The following is a 16,322-nucleotide window of genomic DNA, read 5'->3' on the forward strand; positions in this document are numbered from 1 at the left end:
CCTCCAGAAGGCTTAGTGCACCTGTAATTAGTGCCTTTAATAGCCTGCAGCCGGTCCTGTGGGCGTCTGAGCACACTGTGCTGACGCCCCGGCCTCCCCTTCGTTTTTTGAAAAAACGAGCGCTTCCCGCGCTAGCCGACCCTTCTGAATCAAACATGGAGGAGGCCGGGGGAGGGGAAGGAGGGATAGAGGCTGGTAATGATGGGCTTGCCTGTGTAATGGCGGCGGCCGCAACGGAGGTGAAAATGCGGTGTCTAACCGCCTTACAGATCACCTCCGGCTTCCCCCTAGTCTGGGGGGAGATATCCCTGAGGAGAGCCCCCCATCCCATCTTACCTGGAGCCGGCTGGAGGAGCTTGTACAGCGTTGAACACTTGAGACAGACATCAGCATGAAAAGGTATGTCCTCTTGGCAGCCCCCGGTGGTCACAATAGGCATAGCATGCATTTACCTTAAAGCGGGGGTCCACCTATCTATCGTTTTTTTTTTTTGGAGTTCATTCACAAACTTTTCTTCTCATGATTATCTACTCACATGTTCTGTGTAATAAGTCCGCCTGTGTCTGATTTCGTTGTAAAGAATAACTTATAAAATTCACTGAAGGTGGTTTCCATCTTCATTGTGGGCATTTGAAGCCCACAAGCATGTATTTCCTGGATGCAGTGAATGCTGTGCTCCCAGCATTCACCGAGATGTTGTGATGACGCTGTTGCACAATGCATGCTGGGAAGCCTGAGACTAGCTCCCAGGGGACTGTGGGAGGTCTGGGAGAGGCTAGAAACACGCCGACTCCCATGGGAGGAAAACCAGGAAGTGCTAAGTAGATTAGAAAAAAAAAGGTAATTACGGCGATTTAAATTTTTTAACACAGCATGTCAGCATCTAGGCAAGGAAGAGAATGCATAGAGAAATTTGGGTGGAACCCCGCTTTAAAGGAGAAACCTACTAGAATTAAAAAATTCTATGGAATCTCCCTTACCTTATCCAGCTGCAGGGTTCTGTTGCACAGACCCAATCTTCGCCTCTCACGGTGGGCTCTGTTTGAAAAAACCGTCAGAGACTGGGGCCCCCTACGAATATGGGGATCCACAGTTCTGGCCCTGTAAAGCACCCGGCTAGAAATTAGGCTAGAAAAACCATTTTCTAATATGCAGGGTCCAGCTCTCTAAAAAGAGAAGCGTTACAGGTAAGACCTCGTTTCTTCGGACATGATTACCATCCAATTCGGCCTAGAAAAGACACTTTGGAATGGATCCGGTTTGCCTGGCCTGCCCCAGTATAGGATAATCCCTTTGGAGCTCAGCACAGGACATCTTTACACGTCCATCACCTAAGTCACTGGCGTAAAAACTGAGGTATCCCTGCAAGGGGAGGGATTATATAAGGGGTTGAACTTCCTGGTTAGGGTGTGCCAGTGTCCAATCACCAGTGGTACCTATATAACCCATCAGTAATTACTGTGGCTCTGTGTCCCGGGATGTTCAAGAAAGAAATAAAATGGTAAAAAAGAATTAAAAAAATAAACAACAAAAATAAACGAATACTGACACTAGTGGTGGAACTACCAGGGTCGCACTTGCGACCGGGCCCAGGCTGAGGATCAGTGGGCCCTTTATAATAAAGAAGGAAAGGTTGGGACTTTATAGGAGGCCATGACTATACCACTATCCCTGATACATATTGAAAGAGGAGAGGGGGTTTGGGACTTTATATGAAGCATATAACTAAATTGAACGAACCAATAATAGTAAATGTTTATTATTACATTGGGCATACATAACATAAAACAGTAAAAAATAGAATATATATATAATAGGTCTCAATAGATATCATCTAAACAATTCATAAATATATACACAATAATTCCAACATGATACACATTATAATGGACCTCAGGTATGCAGACCCAAATGTATAAACTTGGTAACATATAAACATGATAATAATAATGGGAATTATTTGTTATAGTAAAATGAATAGTTTTTACTATAACAAATCATTCCCATTATTATTATCATGCTTATATGTTACCAAGTTTATACATTTGGGTCTGCATACCTGAGGTCCATTATAATGTGTATCATGTTGGAATTATTGTGTATATATTTATGAATTGTTTAGATGATATCCATTGAGACCTATTATATACATTATATTTTTTTACCGTTTTACGTTATGTATGCCCAATGTAATAATAAACATTTACTATTTTACAATCATTGGTTCATCCAGTTTAGTTATGTGCTTCATATAAAGTCCCAAAACCCCTCTCCTCTTTCAGGGGCCCTTTATGGTTTCTTTCATTAGGGCCCTGAAGGTTCTAGTTATGCCTCTGTACTATAGCATATAGTACAACTTATATCCAGACATTGGGAAAGCACCACTTGTCAGACACATGGTAGCAACATTTGTGATAGACACTTACTGGGGCATGCATATTTACAAGATCGGTTCTATTCTGGGATCGAGAACCCACCCTCTCCCCATAAATCCTTTATATAATAAATAACATTTGTTGATTAAACTGCAGATCTACATACAACATTGTCTGCACTGTCAATAAGTCAATGGAACATCTACCTACATGAAGAAGATTTTTTTCCTTTTACTGTCCCTTATATACAAGGCAGGATCAGCATTTTTAAGGTCTCTAGCTTTGGTTCATCATGGAGGTGTGGGAACCTAAGTGGAAATCTAGGCACATGGGGACAGTAACAAGATGATCCACAGAAAATAACTGCCATTCCAGTGTAGACTTAATCTCCCACCATCATGGCTGGTCAGCTGCCTGAGCGTTCATGATGAGTCAAGCTACAGTTTGGGCAGCATGAAGCAGCAATTCTCTTGCACAAAGATAGGAAGTTCTATTTACTTACTGGAAGCACAGGCTGGTTCAGGAGTGGAGATTCTTATACTCTTAATACTGCTAAGAAAGATATGACAAAGGCAAGGGGTTTCAAAACTTACCAGTGCAGACGGAGGGCATGCAGGAAAGCTGACAGTCCCTCCATGATAAGCAGGATGGCAATAGTCAGTGCAGAGAATGCTGCAAACACCAATACCAGGAGAATGCCTCCACCTAGACTTTGTACATGGAGGCCCACATGCATCACCATAGTCCAGAGGACCTCAGATAGCTCTAGGGAAAGAAAAAAAAAAAAAAAAAAAAAAAATCAGAGAATACATATTTATGAAGGGAGCTAATAAGAAGTAAACAGCAATACCTAAAATGTATTGCACCAATATCTCCCCTATCTGTAATTTATAATATTTCTGACAGAACTCAACTCTGTAATATTGGTTCCTTTAATTACTACATAATCACAACAAACATGTGAAAGAGTAACTGCTATACATATTTTGTTTAACATTTTTATTTGTAAATGCATATTTTTGTTAGTTGGCAACCAATTAAAAATAAGGCTAGCAAATAAAATACAGGGATGTGATTGATTGAATCATCAGTTGCAACAACTGAGAAATGTGAAACAAGAATAAGTACTGCCAAAGGATTTTAACAATCGTTATTTACCAACATGCTGGAAATAATTTTTTGGTACCTATAAGCTAATTGCTCCGTTATCTACAGAAAAATACATCAAGTTTTCACTCTGTGAAATGGATCCAGTTTCTTGGCCGAAACATGAAAAAGTTACATTGGTGCGAGTACTATTCAAGGATATGCAAAAATGTACAAGCTGTCATTCCAATTAATAAAAGGTACCTATCTACAGCCTTTCTACCTTAACTTCTCTAAAATATTTGAAGGAAAGGACAGTAAACCTCACCATAACCCTTAACACAAAAAATGTACTGCATTCATTCCTCCCCAGTGATTCTCGTTACTAGGATCCCATTACTACAGTACCCTCAGCAGTAGCAAGGAAAATTTAAGTAATACTAAAAGCAGGGCCGGTACTACCACTAAGTGAACTAGGCAGCTGCCTAGGGCACACCCATGTCTGCACGTCTTCCCTACTCTCCCCCCAGGGGTCGGCGCCAGCAGAATTATGGTTTCCCGCAGACCCACCGCAGGTCTCGGCACAGGGTACACGTATGCAGGCTCCAGCTCCAGATGTCGCTAACAGAACTTTCGGCTACTGCTCCCCCAAGTCATTTCCCCATCATCATGTATCTCAAATCACTGTTAAATTATGACAATAATGTGTCAATTTTCAAGCCACACTTCAATTGTCACTGGTCGCCTGCTTCATGAACTTGCTGTTGCCATTCACCAGGTCCCCCTTCCTCAGCCTCCCGCAGCACTTTGTCCACGTCACACACCGGCACACAGTAAGTAATCTTCAGCAATTCACTCCATGTGCATTATTTTCGCAGGATTCCACCCCAGTGTGAATAGGAAAGGGGGGGGTGAAAGGTTAAAGGGAGGCGGTGTCTGCAGGAAGGAGGGCAGTGTGTGCAGGAAGGGGTATGCAGGGTTAAAGAGGGGCAATTTGTGCAGGAAGGGGGCAGTTTGTGCAGGAAGGGGGGTGTAGGGTTAAAGGGGGCAGTATGGGCAAGGGAAATAGAGTGACAGTGTGTGCAGGAAGAAGGGAGGAGTAGGGTTAAAGGGGGGTAGTGTGTACAGGAAGTGTGTGTATGGTTAAAGGGGGCTGTATGTGCAGGGAAAATAGGGGGGCAGTGTGTGCAGCATTAAAGGGGATCAGTGTGTGCAGCAAGGGGGGTGTAGGGTTAAAGGGGGCAGTGTGTGCAGCAAGGGGGGGGTAGGGTTAAAGGGGGGCAATGTGTACAGGAAGGGGGATGTAGAGTTAAAAGGGAGCAGTATGTGCAGGGGAAATAGGGGGGCAGTGTGTGCAGGAAGGGGGCAGTGTATAGTTTTATTTTAGTTTTTGGGGCGCAAAATAGTCTAGCACCAGCCCTGACTAAAAGGCACCTGATAATTGTCTAGTTACAAATCTAGTTACTACAGTAGGGGATGCACTAGACTCGAGAAGTAAAAAGAAATCTTTATGTTTCCTGACTAAGCCAAATCCTCCATCATTTGTTTTTTTCTCAATAAAGATTTATTTTGTAAATGAGAAGATACAATAAAGTAAACATTCTATATTTATATCAGGTACAAAGTATGTGTAAACAGTGTTTATAAACAATGAAAAATACCGGTTATATTGGTATAAAACGTTGTATGTTTCTATTAGATATAACATCAAAGAAAAATACAGAAAAAAAACCCCCAAAAAAACTAAATTACAGTGGAACCTTGGATTACGAGCATAATACGTTCCAGGAGAATGCTTGTAATCTAAAGAACTCGCATAGCAAAGCGAGTTTCCTTAATTTTTGCGCAGGGATCATTATTTAGTGAAGATATCCACTTCATAAACTTGTTGCCGAAGCCAATGTGTTTGCAAGTATTGAACATATAATCCCAAGCAACTCTGTCCATCATTTGTATCTCACATGCTCTCCCTCTCGTACACTGACCAGGTTCTGAATGACAAGCTACAAGCTTGGGAATCAGCAGTTTCAATGCTATGGCCTCTGTAACATCTTCTCATCACACTGTAGCACAGGGGCGCTTAACCTTTTGAAGAGTAAGGGCCACTCAAGTGATTTGGTAACTGGTCAAGGGGCCACAATGAACTATGGGGTTTTACCGCCCCCAAAAAAGGCAAATTTAAACAAGCCCTTACTGTCCGAGCCCCCTAGAAAGCTGCTCTCACACTGATGAGCTGCAGTTTATCTGCACCGCGGTGCACCTGTGGTTTTCCTGCGGGTTAGCTGCGATTTGCCATAGACTTCTATTATATCTTACGGGTATGGTGCACTTTCTGAAAGAGTCTATGGCTCAGTGCAGCTAACCCACAGAAAAGCCACAGGTGCACTGCGCTGCACCTGTAGATCAGTGTGAAAGCAGCCTAATAACCCTTCTTTTAGAAGTGCTAATATGTCCATTGCAAAAGAGCAGTGTATTTGATAAATAATACACTGACCTTTTCCTCTATTCCTGCTTCTGCTGGCATTGCTCTCCAGGCTTCTAGAAAGGTCCCAGGCAAAGTACCTGGGACAAGAGGCGGCGCTACAGAAGAACTGGCTTATGTGGCTCCTGCTCCCTCCGCGACCACCTGCTTTCTCTGCTGCTGGCACCAGCTCCATGCACTCTGGTGCTCTTGGATAGCGGGTTGGCACCCCCCTATGATCGCGATCTGGGCTTAAAGACCCACTATACCAGAACATGGACATGCGCTTCCCTGGTTTGAGGTCGAAGGCCACATCAGAGGGCTCCGAGGGCAGGGCTGCTGTAGCAGGAAGCTGCATAAAGTGGACACCACTGGCAGAATCAACACGTTTTTATGGAAACCTTACAGAGAGACTAAGAGAAAACTGTAAATGCAGATGCACTTGTAATTAAGTGCTTCAGCACAATTTTTTTTAATGGGTGGCCATAGTTCCACTTCAAACATTCAAGACCCTACACAACACATGGGCACATCACATTGTGATTACTATTTACAAAAAAGTAAAGTTTGGGTTAAAGGTTAACTCATACATTTGTACAAACAAAAACATTACACTAAAATAATACATTTTGTTACTTACGGGCATGGGCCAAACTCAGGGCCCAAAGTCGAAGATAAGAAGCTGTGTTGGAAACGCACCCCAAACAATATTCAATTGTATGAATGGCCTGGTGGACCACAACATCTCCAAAATTAAACTGCAGAAAAAGGAGAAAACCAAAAAAAAAAAGTTACAATGTCTTACAATAAAGATGAGATTGTTTTGGACGAGAAGACACATGGCAGAATATCCCATCACATGTTCACCAGGTGCAAAGAGGTGTTTGTGAACAAATAAGAACCACAGAGAAAGTCCAGATGCAAGCACTCCACCATTTTTTGTGTCTTTCTGACAGCCCAAAGAACCATATTACCCCTGAGCAACAACCATACTCACCCTGATGAAAAGGTGTTTTAAAGATAATGTTCAGAAACCTCAAATGTTCACCACAACCTCCATTTGCCTTATTTTTTTTAAAGAAAGAAAGCATTGGAAATGGTGGCTATGCTTCTTTTTTATAGGAGGCAGATTTATACTTACAGACTGAACAGCAATCATAGCAACCTGACCTTCATCGTTATCTAACTCATCAGAGTCTTGTTGATCGAAGAATTGGCTGGATAGCTGGAAATGGAGGTGTGACATTATAAAGGGGCTGAAACACTGTGTGCCAACCAGAAGAATTAATAAAAAAATATTAATGGTCCTATTCAAAAGAGTGTGATAACTCTTATGGGTATCCAATCAGATAGAAAGCATTAGAGATTCTGATTGGTCATACTGCAACCTTTGCGGAATAAGAACATAGATGGTTGTATACCCATGATGTCTACTGTTTGCAGGGGTATTCATTAAAGTGGAACTTTTGTCAGAAAATTAAGTCCTGCTAGACCACTTCAGGGTGGCCCCTTTTGCAGGTATAGCTATGTAAAGCATCAAAAATAAGTGGCTATATTTTTTAACTCTAGTATCTCACCCTGCTCTGCACATGCTCAACTGCTCTCTATTTTTTGGCACTTTTTATGAAAATGTAAAGGACAATCTGCTGACAGCCCAAATATTTAGTGTTGCTCAGGGGCTCTTGACTTCAGCAAAATGGCAGCCTCCAGCAAGAAGAAAAAGCAACAATGTTGGAGGCAATTCGCAACACACACTCATTTCGGTAGCATAATTATTAATGTAGAATGCATGTCCCTTGCTAAAGAACATTATTTTTATCAAGTTGTTACGGGTAAAGTAACAGCACTACTATGGATAGGTTTTCAAAAATTCCTCCATGACACCCCCAATTAGGAAATGTAACTATTTGGGCCATGAAGCACACATAAGTGATCACAAGCCCTTCCCAATCCCTTCTACCTTACTGTGTTAACCTCCCTGGCGGTATGATTATGTCAGATTTTTGATGCTGAAGCGGCATTTTATATTGTAGGCCTGTAATTCTTAGGAATAACTCACTTAAATCTGTCCAAACAAGAGTCTAGTAGACAGCCCGGGTATGATAAAGTTTGAAACACGAAATCATAAATTATAATATAATAAATAACTATAATTAATTATAACAAATAATAATACAATAATAACATTTATTCAATAATGTAATCAAATCAAAAACACTGAAATTAGCTCAGTTGCAGAATTGTCGCCGTCATTACTTTCAGTGTTTGATGACTAATATCCCCACAAATCACTATCGCTCAATTCTGCAAGTGATTCTAATTTATTATCGCTGTTTTCTAGCTGATTTAAAACCACTTTTGACGTAAAAAGAACACTTTTTGGTTGCTATGGACATTCTCCAGTTTCCAGGCAGAAAGAACATTATTATAATATAAAACTGCAGGCATGGAACTGGACAAAGCATTAGGGACAAAACGGAGGTGAAAGGTTTTGATACAGTAATGTAATCTGTAAGATTACAGTGTACTGTATGTGTTTTGTGTTATTCACTTTTTGAATTTGGCACCAGGCTCCATTCCCATGCATTGCGGCGCTCGCAGGGAACGGAGCCCGACACTGTGATAGATCAAGTGGAAGACACAGCGGCGAGACATCGCAGAATCCTGGGGACAAGGTAAGTAACTTACCCAGGATACTAGGATGCAATCCCAACTGTGGCTCGGGATTACCGCTTTTGGTAATGAAAAGTCACACTCAGGAATACCGCCAGGAAGGTTAATAAGACAACACAACAATCACAGACTCTGCAGCAGAGTGGCAGAAATAACAGCGATAAGCGTAACATCACATTTCCACACTCTAAAAGTTGTGCACCTGGGAGTACCACTTCATGAGATTATAATATTATATATATACACATACACACACACACACAATATTGTCAAAAGTATTGTAACATCGCACATGAACTTTAATGGCCCAGTCTTAGTCCGTAGGGTTCAATATTGAGTTGGCCCACCCTTTGCAGCTATAACAGCTTCAACTCTTCTGGGAAAGCTAACCACAAGTTTTAGGAGTGTGTCTATGTGAAGATTTGACCATTCTTCCAGAAGCGCAGAAGTGAGGTCAGGCACTGATGTTGGATGAGAAGGCCTGGCTTGCACTCTCCACTCTAATACATCACAAAGGTATTCTATCGGGTTGAGGTCAGGACTCTGCAAGCCAGTCAAGTGCTTCCAACCCAAACTTGTTCAACCATACTATATTGCCAAAAGTATTGGGCCACCCTTCCAAATAATTTGGTGGAGGGGTATTATGGTGAGGGTTTTTTTTTTTTTTTTTAAGGGGGTTGGGCTTGGCACTTTAGTTCCAGTTTCAGAGCATGCACAATGTGAGAAACAGACATGCACGCATGTCTGTTTCTCACATTGCGCATGCTCTGAAACGCGTTGTTTATTCCCTGTTCTGGTGACGTCACATGCCAGTGCTGCGGTCCACACTGCATTCTATCAAAGAGGTCTGCTCAGTACCAACACGGAAGAGCGCTGGGGTTCAGTATCCACCTCCCAGCTCCCCGACATGTAGAACCTGGGCGCTTGTGTGATCCACCGGAATGCTTGATCAAGAGCCTGATTCTTTACTTATGTGAGTGCCCCCTTGTCCGTGTGATTACATAATTTATTAAATACTGCACTTAGAGGCGCTTTTTCTGTTTTTTTCTTGTTCCCTTAGCTATGCAGTGGAATAACATCCTCACAGGATGTCTCCAATTTACAACCTGATCTCAATGCATTGTCTAATTGGGCAACTAAGTGGCGAATGAGGTTTAATGTTGATAAATGTAAAGTTATGCACTTGGGAGCTAAGAATATGCATGCATCATGCATACTAGGAGTACAACTGGGGGAATCCATAGTGGAGAAGGTTCTGGGGGTTTTAGTAGATCAAAAGGTCAATAATAGCATAATAATAGTCCCTGTTCAAATCATTAGTAAGACCTCATCTGGAATATGAAGTTCACTTTTGGGCACCAGTTCTCAAAAAGGATATCAGGGAACTGGAGAAAGTGCAGAGAAGGGCAACCAAACTGATAAGTGGCATGGAGGAGCTCAGCTATGAGGAAAGACTAGAGGAGCTGAATTTATTCTCTCTTGAAAAGAGGAGATTAAGAGGAGATATGATCACCATGTATAAATATATAAAGGGGTCCATATAGTGAACTTAGTGTTGAGTTATTCACTTTAAGGTCATCACAGAAAACAAGGTGGCACTCTTTACATCTAGAGGAAAAAAGATTTAATCTGCAAATACTGAATAGTTTCTTCACAGTAAGAGCTGTGAAAGTGCACAATAGGCTCCCTCCAGAGGTGGTTTTGGCCAGCTCAGCACATTGCTTTAAAAAAGGCCTGGATTCTTTCCTAAATGTACATTATATAACTGGGTACTAATATTTATAGGTAAAGTTGATCCAGAGAATATCTGAAGGCCTCTCGGGGGGGATCAGAAAGCAATTTTTTTCCCCTTCTGTAGCAAATTGGAGCATGCTTTGCTGTGGTTTTTCACCTTCTTCTGGATCAACTGTGGGTGAATGATTGTTAAATATTTTCTTTTGGTTGAACTAGATGGACTTGTGTCTTTTTTCAACCTGAATAACTATGTAGCCATCTATAGCGTTGGCTTAAAGGGGTTGTAAACTCTCATGGCTTTCACCTTAATGCATTCTATGCATTAAGGTGAAAAACCTCCTGTCATGTACCAGCCCCCCCCCCCCCCCCCAGTGTCCCCCTTATACTTACCTGAACCCTGTATTTCTCTGGCCAGGAACAAGCTCACCAGCTCCAGCTGGTGTCTCGTGTCATGATTGGGTAGATTGATCGCAGTGCAGCCATTGGCTCCCGCTGCTGTCAATCAAACCCAATAACACTGCACCGGGGGGGGCGGGGCAGAGTCTGGCTTTCTGTGTCTATGGGCACAAAAGGTGGACTCGGAAGCGGGCCTGCAGGGTACCCCCAAGGTGAGCGCTTCTACTAGGTGGTTTCCCGATGCGGGGAGGAGCTACTAGCGCCATTGAGGGACCCCAGAAGGGGAGGATCGGGGCCACTCTGTGCAAAACGAATTGCACAGTGGAGGTAAGTATGATCTGTTTGTTATTTAAAAAAAAAAAAAAAAAAAAACACAACACACAAGGGTTTAGTAACCCTTTAACTCTTAGAAGAGCATTGTCCTAAGTGTTTGCTCTCCACTATGTGTCTGTCATTCGTGTTGGAGAAAGACTTATCAGGATATACATTATGGACTAATAATGGCCTCCTTTTACATTTTAATACTATGCACTTGCCTTTTTTCCTCTTTTGCATTCTCCTCCTATTTTGCATCCCTCTCACATACCAGTGAATCAGAATCAGATATTAAAGCACTCTGACCCAATTCAAAAATGTTAACATGTTCTGAGAAAAGTAGATATAAGAAAATGAAGATGCCAGAGGTAAGAAAACAAAGTTACTCATAGCCTTCAACCTGGCAAATGGCTGTCATATCTTTTAAGGATGGAGAGGAGCCCTCTGCAGACACAATCTCTTTAGTGCATGCATAGCATAGAGACTTATTGTAAGAGGAGAATAGTGGAAATGCTGCATGAGTTTTGAAGCCTCTTTGCTTTATGGGCAGTCATTTTGGCTTCTTGAAAAAAAAAAAAAAAAAAAAAAAAAAAAAGATAAAAAATTTGAACCCTCAAAAACTATCCACTACACTAAAATGAATATACATGCACAACAACAATAAATACATGCATCTCAGTCTCACTCTGTGTAAATATGTCTTAAACCTATATGACCTTATTTTGAAACCATTACCAGAAGCTAGAGGAAGCTGTAAGACCCAAATGTACACTGGCAACTCTACTTCCAGACAGCACCTTCAACTAGAGGATTGGCGTAAACAATTAGCTTAAAACTCCTAAGACGTAATTTATAATTTTTACATAGAAAAGGGTAACATCAGCATCTAGTTATGAATTTTAGCAAAAGTAAGATTAGCAGGTTATTGTAGTACTGTCATGCCATACACGGCCTAACTGTCACTAGCAATGTTTAAAGGGTTGCTGCAATCATACTGTCCATGTTCACTTAAAGCGGCGTTCCGTTGAAAAAAAAAAAAATAAAAGTCAGCAGCTACAAATACTGCAGCTGCCGACTTAAAATAAGGACACTTACCTGTCCAGGGTGCCTGTGATGTCCTCACCCGAAGCCGATCTGTCCCTCGCCTCCTGGGTGCAGGCGCCGGCATCTTCAGTAAGGGAATCAGGAAGTGAAGCCTTGCGGCTTCACAGCCTGGTTCTCCACTGCGCATGCGCAATTCGCGCTGCACGTTGTGAGTGGTCCCTGCTGTTTTCTGGGACCTGTGCGTCTCCCAGAAGACAGCGGGGGGACGGAGAAGAGGCTGAACATGACGTAGATCACCGCGATCTTTCACCAGAAGTGGGAGCAAATACCTGCATTAGACAGGTATCTGCTCCCCCTTCCCCCTGAAAGGTGCCAAATGTGGGGGGAGGAGGAATGCAAAAAGCGGAAGTTCCATTTTTGGGTGCAACTCCGCTTTAAGTTGGCCATAGATGGTTTGAATCTCAGTGGGTTCAACAGGGACTGGCCAAGATTCGAACCATGTATGGGCAGGCTGATTCTACCCAAGTCGATCGATCAAATTGGGTACAACCAGTCTGTCTAATTTTTCATGCGACTGTGTGTTTTCTTGCCTGGGATGGCTATCCCCACCCCCGTGCCAAGACAGCACAATAGCTCTGCGGGGGGCATTCCCCTGTCAACACTGACTGTGGTTGCAGGAAAGAAAATCCCATCATCTATGGCCGGCTTTAAACAGACAGATAAAGAAATTTCCCAACTGGCAAACTTTTTTACATTTTTCAAATTGTTTACTTTTTAATCACAAAACACCCTAAAGAAGCTATTTCAGGACTCCACCTATTTTCAACAGACATGGCGTTATATTATATTAAAGACAGATAAACATTAACCTGTGCATGTGCCTCTAATGTAATCACTGTACAGATACGTTTCTAGACATATAAAGCTTTGTTCATCTGCCTATGGATATAACAATGTACGACATTTAGCAATGATCTGCAGCACGCATACTTCACCACAGAAGTGAAAAGCTATGTAATCACACAGAAAAAGCACTCACAATTTAGCATATTCTATGACACTAAATATACACAAATCACATATATATGTATATGAATTTATATACATATATCATTTTGCAATTTATATACTTTGTCTATAAACTGATACAGCCACAATAAAATTGCAGCTTCCCTGTATTCCTTTTCTCAATATGTATTTATTTGTTACTTTTTTCTAATGGCATATTATCACTTTTAAACAACCATCCTCTGCAAATTATGTATATCAGGATGATGTTTCTGTAAAAATGATGAAAAGATCATGCTTTTCAGGCCAATAAAAGGGAAGTGCCTGTTTGTTCACAAAAGGTCTGGGGACTAAGGGAGCGAAGTTGGAAAATAACAAAAAATCTCTTTATAGATGAAAAAAAAAAAAAAAAAAAAAAAACTCAAATGAATCCAATTCAGAGGGAAGCTGTAATTTTAGGTCAGAAATTGCCAAGCATCAGGATTAATGAATGAAATGAAAGATTGCAGAAATGTCATGGATTATTCCGGGAACCATCACAAAGCCCATCAAGTGAACTAAAGAAACAATGGTTAAATTGTATAATGGTTAAATTAAAACAATGATGAATAAGCCATATCTCCAAGTCTTCTTGTCTGATTGAGGGCATGCACAACGGACTTTGGCTCTTACCACTTCCTCCACGGCAGGCTTGGAATAATATAAATCCAGATTTAATACAGGTTTAAAAGAGAAAGAAGTACAGGTTAGCCATAAATATCACTTTAAAACTTCAGTCCCTCTATGAAGGTTCTTAAAACTTTTTTTAAAGAGGAAATACAACAACAAATCTACGGTACTCTGAATGTTATCTTACCATATTTAGGAAAAAAAATTAAATGTTACATATTTAACTTGCTTAACTCTCGTCTTCAATGGAAAACAACCAGTGTTTGAAATGGTATCTTACATTGATTTGCAAAGCATGTGTCACTTAATATGTTTAATAAGAATAGCGAATCTATAATTGTCAAGGGACAAGAACCATTACTGAAATTACACACCAATGCATGATCAAATGATCATTGCTTTTGATGTGTGCATGAGTAAATGTAAAAGGATACTATTATCAATATACATTTGTAATAAATTAATTTTAATATTTATTTGAAAAAAAAAAAAACACTTTAAAAAGGACTGTTTAATATACATCAAATTAAAGCAGAAGTAAAGCCAAAACTTTTTTTTCCCCATTTTGTATAGATTAAGGGAGGGTTATAACCCCTGCAGGTTTTTTCCCCATAAGTTCTTGTCCCAACAGTGGGGGATAGCTCTGGTTGTCACCAGGGTTACAAAACTAGAGTCCCTGTTAGATGATTTCCCCTCTATTCCTGTTCTGGTGAGAACTCAAAATGTGGGATTTTCTTTCACTTTTTCTCTTTTTATCCCAAATCTTTCGCTTTTCCTCTTGGTGAGAATGGCCACCAGGACCTCTTGAAAGGGTAAATCTCCTTAAAGGGGGCAGGGGCTGCAATGAAAAACCCGGCAGGTGTTTTAATGTCTCTCCATTCTATGCAAAAAAAGTATTGCCTTTATATATATTTTAAAGGAAAAATGAATCAGCAGGAGAGGAATGTTTCAGCTGCCATGGGCTTCCTTGTTACTAAAGATTTAAAGTGCAGGGCCATCATACTTTTTCCTTCAAGAATGCAGGTGTTTCGACAAAATGTCAAACCCGGCAGAATATCAAACCACGTCACTTTCTGTGATGTGGATTTAGCTGTTGCAGAAAATCATACGTGCTACGCATGCGCAACGCATCATCGCTGACGTCAGGACACTGCATGTCAAATTTGTAGACCGACAGCCATACTAAGCCTGCAGTCAGAAGTCTTACATTTTTAGCACTAAACTGAGCTTATATAGTGAAATACTGTATTTTCAAATCCATCATACTCTTTTCATGTTGAATTTTAAAAGCAGCGATGTTCTGTCAGATCTGCAGGATTTCCGCTGCATTAAAATTCAACATCAAAACAGTGTCACGGACTTCTAAATACTGTTTGGCACTATATAAGCTGAGCTTACTGTTAAAAATAAGTGTGGAATGCAAGACTTGGGTGGGTGTAAAAAGATGTCCGCTGCCGCCTTCTGACTGCAGGCTCAGTACAGCGGAGTGTGAGGTGTAGAAAGATTACGTCAGCGATGGCGCACTGCCCATGCGCAGATGATGCGGTGCACATGCACAGTACTATGGTTTTCTGCAACAGCTCATTCCACATCACAGGAAGTGACGTGGTTCGAAAATTCTGCTGGGTTCGACATTTTGTCAGAGCACAGGCATTAAGCAGTTGAGGAAGGATAAAAACAGCTCCAAAGGCTGCACTTTAAAAAAAAAAAAATACCAGCTCTCATATTTCGCTCCTGAGGTTCCCTGCACAATAAATCAAGCATGTTTGCAGATACAACCATTGACCTTTTTCCTTGTGCCAGCTGTCCCCTTAGAGCTTAACATGGATTGTCAATAGATCTGCCTGTACAAATTTCTTATGTGACAGCCGTTCTAGACATCTTCATAAGAATTTTCGTATCGAGTTAAATTGAAGTGTGCTTTGCATGCTTCACAGTCCACTTTTACCTGCAGAGTTGAACTAGAAGCACACATAAGTGGGCCACAGACAGATCGAAATTCAGCCGGTTTAGCAGGAATCGGCCGAATTTCGACCCGTCTATGGGTAGGCTGGATGTACTGATGTCGATCCATCAAGTGATTTGAGTACAACCAGACTGTCTGGGATTTTTTTTTCACCCAATCTCTGCCAGCGGCTACAGCCGCCAGCAGTGATCATTGTATTCTGCCAGTGGGGAAGGCACTTTGCACTCCCTACTGGAAGAATACAATAGTGCTGTGGGAGGGATTCAAATCAAGAAATTGTATTTCTTTATACTCAGCCTAAACCAAACCAAATTCCTTAGTACTTATTAATGCGTACTTCTTTAGCTGCCAGTGACTTACTGTTTCCAGGGAAGATTTTGATGCTAGAAACTGATTTCAGGACTGAAATCTGGTAAGCCATGCATCAACCATAAAAACACTTTGACCTAAAGACTAAGGTTGGCCATACAATTACCCTTTACATTTACCAAAACAGTATAATATGGTCAAAACTAAACACTTTCAATTTGTATGCAATCGGGCAGGTCCTTGCACTACATAGCTTAAAAGTAGATCTAAAGGAAATTGAAGAAGA

At 41.2% G+C, this 16,322-nt stretch overlaps 1 protein-coding gene across 6 annotated transcripts in view; it reads right to left on the reverse strand.

Annotated features, from left to right (window-relative positions):
• ATP6V0A1 (ATPase H+ transporting V0 subunit a1) overlaps positions 1-16,322 on the reverse strand; it is a 201,225-nt gene that overhangs the window by 17,097 nt on the left and 167,806 nt on the right. For 3 of the 6 annotated variants that reach the window (XM_073608391.1, XM_073608393.1, XM_073608389.1), the window contains 3 exons: positions 13,765-13,782; positions 6,563-6,680; positions 2,969-3,140 (listed from right to left, as the gene is read on the reverse strand). In XM_073608391.1, coding sequence (XP_073464492.1) covers positions 2,969-3,140; positions 6,563-6,680; positions 13,765-13,782 — 308 coding nt within the window. Of the gene's footprint in view, positions 1-2,968; positions 3,141-6,562; positions 6,681-7,063; positions 7,148-13,764; positions 13,783-16,322 lie in introns of all 6 variants that reach the window. The other 3 variants (XM_073608392.1, XM_073608390.1, XM_073608394.1) reach the window with 2 other exon arrangements.

Source organism: Aquarana catesbeiana, linkage group LG12 (assembly GCF_042186555.1).
Source record: "Aquarana catesbeiana isolate 2022-GZ linkage group LG12, ASM4218655v1, whole genome shotgun sequence".
Classification (NCBI taxonomy): domain Eukaryota; kingdom Metazoa; phylum Chordata; class Amphibia; order Anura; family Ranidae; genus Aquarana; species Aquarana catesbeiana.